The following is a 5458-nucleotide window of genomic DNA, read 5'->3' on the forward strand; positions in this document are numbered from 1 at the left end:
TTTATCTTATGACCAAGGGGATGATCAAATTCACAAAGCACAAGCTTGAGATTTTTAGTTCTATTGGGAGGTAATGATCCATGGAGAGTATTGTGTCATCCACGGGAGCTTTTTTTCACGACAAACTTTTAATCTAGTTATCTTTAATCATGGCAATAAGAAAACACGATAGGTAATGAAAATTACAACCAGGTCCATGGTGCAATCTAAAATAGGAAAGCAATCATTGACTAGATGTGGCAGCACCCGAGATGAGTACATGAGACAAGGACAAATTTAACTACTACTAACCATGTAGACAACTAATCGGCCGGTTATTGTGAACATAATCAACGCTTGAAAACTATAACATAACCAATGAGCGGGCACTCTATTTCTATCTATCTCTACCTACAACATAATCAATGAGCGGGCTCTCTCTCTATATATATATCTGTATGGTTTTCAAGCGTTGAAAACTAGCCGGGGAGAGTTTTTTTTTTGATAATTAACTAGCCAGGGAGAGCTTGTTATAACCCCCCCCCCCCCCTCTATCTATACATAGATACCCGAGCCGGCGCTCCCTGGCTAGTTTCATCATGTCACCAGTGCATCATTGGATCGCCGTGTAGCTCAGAGGTAAACACTAATAGTGTAGATCTTTGATGCACTAACTCGTTCATGCACTGTAGACGATCATATGTGATCATGTTCTCCGATCCAAAACCACACTTGATTAGAAATAGTACTGTAGACGATCGATGTTCATGTACTAACTCATTCTTTCATATACAGATATGGAAGTAGCAACTGTCAATTGGGTAGCATTTGTGGTTCCAATTGCCGTGGCGACGATCATCATCTTCATATCGGCCATGATGGCACGAGGACGACGACGAACCGAACGATCTCCACGCGCTCGTCCGCCCCCCGTGGCCGCAGGGGCTCCCCTCGTGGGGGTCCTCCCGTGGCTCCTCGCCAAGGGCCCGCTGCAAGTGATCGGCGACGCCCACGCGGAGCTGGGCAGTGTGTTCACGGTGAGGCTGCTGCACCGCGAGGTGACCTTCCTGGTCGGTCCGGACGTGTCGAGCCATTTCTACCAGGGGCTGGACTCGGAGGTGAGCCAGGACGAGGTCTCCCGGTTCACCGTCCCGACCTTCGGCCCCGGCGTCGCCTTCGACGTGGATCTCGCCACCCGGCGCGAGCAGATCCGCTTCTTCGGCGACGCCATGAAGCCTGCCAAGCTCAGGACCTACGCCGGCCTCATGGTGCGAGAGGTCGAGGTAAGATATAGATACCGTATACTTTTTCTTGCGGGGTATAGATACCATATACGTACGTGTAGGAGTACTTGTACGTGTTTTTTACTGTATGTTAACACATGCATGCATGCAGGAGTACTTTACGAGATGGGGAGAGATGGGCACGGTCGACCTGAAGCAGGAGGTAGGGCACCTCGTCACGCTCGTCGCCAGCCGGTGCCTGTTCGGGGAGGAGGTCCGCTCCAAGATGCTCCGCGAGGCCGCCACGCACCTCCGCGAGCTCAACGACGGCATGCGCCTCGTCACCATCCTCTTCCCGCACCTGCCCATCCCGGCGCACCGCAGGCGCGACAGGGCGCGCGCTAGGCTCGGCGAGATATTCTCCGACATGGTCAGGTCGCGCAGAGAATCTGGCCGCCCCGTCGACGACATGCTGCAGTGCCTCATCGATTCCAGGTACAAGGACGGCCGCGCCACGACCGACACGGAGCTCGTCGGGATGCTGGTGTCGGCGCTGTTCGCGGGGCAGCACACGAGCTCCAGCACGGGCACGTGGACCGGAGTGCGCCTCCTCGCGGGCGCCAACGCCGAGCACCTGCGCGCCGCCGTCCGGGAGCAGGAGCGGGTCGTGGCGCGGCACGGGGACCGCGTCGACTACGAGGTCCTGCAGGAGATGGAGACCCTCCACCGCAGCGTCAAGGAGGCCCTGCGGCTCCACCCGCCGGCGATGATGCTGCTGCGCCACGCGCGCCGTAGCTTCGTCGTCCGGACGAGGGAGGGAGACGAGTACGAGGTCCCGGAGGGGCGCACGGTCGCGAGCCCAATGGTGATCCACAACCGTCTCCCGCACGTGTACAGGGACCCGGAGAGGTACGAGCCGGGCCGGTTCGGCCCCGGGAGAGGGGAGGACGGGGCCGGCGGGGCGCTCTCGTACACGGCCTTCGGCGGCGGGCGGCACGCCTGCGTGGGCGAGGCGTTCGCGTACATGCAGATCAAGGTGATATGGAGCCACCTGCTGAGGAACTTTGAGATGGAGATGGTGTCGCCGTTCCCGGAGACGGACTGGAACGTGGTCATGCCGGGGCCCAAGGGGAAGGTCATGCTCCGCTACAAGAGGAGGAAGAAGATGTCACCCACCGCCCAAATCACCAACCCACACACACGCTATGTGCTATGATCTACTATACCAGTTCATGTGATCATGTTGGATGTTCGCTTGATCCTGGCACCAACAAATTACTGCCAGTTTAAAGTAAGCACAGCTAAGCTACGTGTGTTATACGTACGTACAGTGGGCGTGTGTGTATGATCGGCAAGACGTTTTGTGTACTTCGTAGCATGCATGCATGCTTTCTGTTCTTCCGCCATCCGTACATAAAACAACCCTTTTATTTCTATAAGTGGCATTTTAAATCATTCGTAACTTCTAAACCAGAATATACTTTTTATTTTCCTCTAAAAATTAATTGAATTTTATTGTTATTTTATATATTTGAATACCTACCGACAAGACCTATTGAACAAGATCAGTTTTGAATACATTTGGTCGTTTGATTTTCGATCACTATTTCAGTTTCACAATTGACAGTTACAATTGTGAAATATTAGTTCCCTTTTTATCACGTTAATTTTAAAATATATTTAGAATAATTAAAATTAATGTTTCGAACATATATGCTGTTGAAATATATATTTAAAATGTCGAAAAATAGATTTTTTGAAATAAATTTTTAGAATTGTGCTGAAAATGAAAATAGACGCATGTTATTGAAATGGATGTGGTGTTGAAAGTGGTATGGTATTCCAATAAAAAGTGGTCTATCAATCAAAAATGCATTTGGTATTGAAATGCAAATGCTATCAACGTGATCTGGTAATGAAGCATATGGTATTTGAAATGCACCTGGTAACAAAGTGATCTGGTATTGTAATGTCTCTGGTGTCCAAAAGCATATGGTACTGAAATTTATCATCAGTATTTCACTTTTATGTTATGTATGTGGTACTAAATTTTATTGAAATATATTTTTTAGATGGTACTGATGAATATGGTACTGAAAGTGGTATGGTAATTGAAATGCATCTGGTCTTAAAATTCATATGTTGACAATTTGATTCTGTAGTGAAGCATTTGGTAACAAAGTGATTTGGTAATTGAAATGCATCTAGTACATATATTATTGAAATAGCGCAGATCAACTTACCCCTTCGTCCAAGCCAATGGGCGACTAGGGTTCCTACCTCCCGTCGGCGGTGTTGTCGATCTGCCTCGTCTCCTGTGGTTTTAGGGTCATGGGGGCGCGGTGGATCCTGACCCTGCCGGCGGGAGGGCTCCGTTTTTATATGTTTCTTTCAGTTTTGTTAGGGTTTGTGACCAGCTCAGGAAGGCGATACGGCGGTGGCTCCCTGGAGATGGAATAAGGTTCCCCCGCCTAGCCTTCACCCCGGTGATGTGTCTAGCATTGTCGGAGGGCGTGTGAAAGCGTGTCTCCGATGGATCTCGCAAGAATTTTTTTGGTGGTTGTCGTTGCCGGATCTGCTCGAATCTAGTCTTCGTTCGTGTGCTTTCAAGTTAGATCCTTCCGATCTATGCTTCTCTTCATCGACGGCGGTTGTTGTTTTGGTACACTGGTCCTATGGAGTATTAGCACGACGACTACCTGACTATCTACTATAACAAGTTTTGCCCAGTCCGGCGAGGGGGGTGATGAAGGCAGCGCCTCCTCGGCTCGCTTCAGTGCTTGTAGTCGTTGCTAGGTGGTCTGCGGATCTAGATGAAAAAACAACTATGGCATTGCAATCTATGGCATAAAGTGATGTATGAAACTCATTTCAATTTCAATCAATAGAAGAAATAGTTACATTTGTTAAACTCATTTCATTTCTAATCAATTTTGTGAAACAACAAAATTTAAACAAGTTTAACAAATATTCAATATTGATTTTGTTTGAAATATCGAGTCATCAGGATTTCAAAAGTATAAAAGAATTCAAAACCCAAATTCTTGTTTAAAAGATATGAGTCGTATAAGAAAACACTAGAAAATTAGAGTCATGCATGCACATTATGTCATTCTCTATGGCACAAAAGATGATGGGACCTTTTGATGTCACCTAAATTTTCTATACCAGGTAAGAGACAAAGAAAATACATATAATACCACATGTATGAGTCTAAAGTGCACGGATCTCAAATGAATGAAAGGGAGATGCTTAACCGGTACATACATCCTCCGCTAGAAAAGATTTTTGCACTTGCTAAAGGTATCTGTAATTGAACCCCTATCATTTAGCCCCTCAAATGTCCTCTCAAACCTTACAACATCTCTAATCGATACCCTGTACTAAAACTGCTCCCTATCCCACTTTCCAACTTTTTTAGGGAAATCCTTGTTTCATAACTAGCAAATCCCTTGTGATTTTAGTCCCTAATTTTTAATACATTTTAAACGCAATTTCATTTCGGATACATATTTAAACTAATAATAGCATAATCCGACAACTTTTAGACATTTATATAATACGTACATAACATCATACATACTAGATAGTCCTACTCGTTGACGCCTAGATCAAGAACATCATCAGTGCAATAGCTCCCACCAAAAGACCTGCAAATGATCCACGGGTTAAGAACCAAATCATGAATGCCACTACGAGTGCAAGGTGAAGCTTCTTAAATTTCCTTCTTTGAGCTTGCATCGACTTGATTTTGACCCGCATCTTGTTCATTTGGTCTTGCGTCGCGATGATTTGGTCTTGCTTCTCTCATGCATCTAGCAATGCATCATCTAGCTTCTCTCTAAATGATCGATAGTAATAGTCAAGCAGATAGCTTACATAAAGCGCTCCAAGATCGACCCATATCCACGTGCTGCAACTAAAACCTCTTTGCATGTGTAAAATATTTTGGGCAGAGGAATTCTTGTCTATATATAATTACAAAAATAAAGGGGATTTGGGTCATACCTTGCTTTCTTGGTCACCACAGGCAACGAAGTCTCGCTTGGGATTTTCTCAGTGCGTCTGCGGTTTTTTAAACAACCGGATACTTGGAGCCGCAAGGAAGCACCGACGCTAGAAATGGGGCGGCCCCGGTTTTGTCCGCTTTGTGGCCGGACCCAACAGAGGCACTACTGCATCGTGATGACTCACCTGCGTGTGTACGATGAGACTCAAACAACCAGGGCCGGGCCGGCAAAATCCGAGGCCCTTGG

At 46.9% G+C, this 5458-nt stretch overlaps 1 protein-coding gene across 1 annotated transcript; it reads left to right on the forward strand.

Moving 5' to 3' along the window:
• The first annotated feature begins 528 nt into the window (after nucleotides 1-528).
• LOC119274369 (obtusifoliol 14-alpha demethylase-like) lies at nucleotides 529-2636 on the forward strand. The gene is made up of 3 exons (XM_037555056.1): nucleotides 529-618; nucleotides 775-1262; nucleotides 1375-2636. Exons 2-3 carry the CDS (start codon nucleotides 777-779, stop codon nucleotides 2416-2418), a joined length of 1530 nt encoding a protein of 509 aa, XP_037410953.1. The 5' UTR covers nucleotides 529-618; nucleotides 775-776; the 3' UTR covers nucleotides 2419-2636.
• Nucleotides 2637-5458: the final 2822 nt, after the last annotated feature.

The sequence above is a fragment of the Triticum dicoccoides genome, chromosome 3B (assembly GCF_002162155.2).
Source record: "Triticum dicoccoides isolate Atlit2015 ecotype Zavitan chromosome 3B, WEW_v2.0, whole genome shotgun sequence".
Classification (NCBI taxonomy): domain Eukaryota; kingdom Viridiplantae; phylum Streptophyta; class Magnoliopsida; order Poales; family Poaceae; genus Triticum; species Triticum dicoccoides.

What these genes read in the sequence shown, in the direction of transcription:
- LOC119274369 (XM_037555056.1), top strand. Translation starts at nt 777, where the DNA reads ATGGAAGTAGCAACTGTCAATTGGGTAGCATTTGTGGTTCCAATTGCC. An exon ending in TCATGGTGCGAGAGGTCGAG is followed by an intron (nt 1,263 to 1,374) that starts GTAAGATATAGA and finishes GCATGCATGCAG; the next exon opens with GAGTACTTTACGAGATGGGG.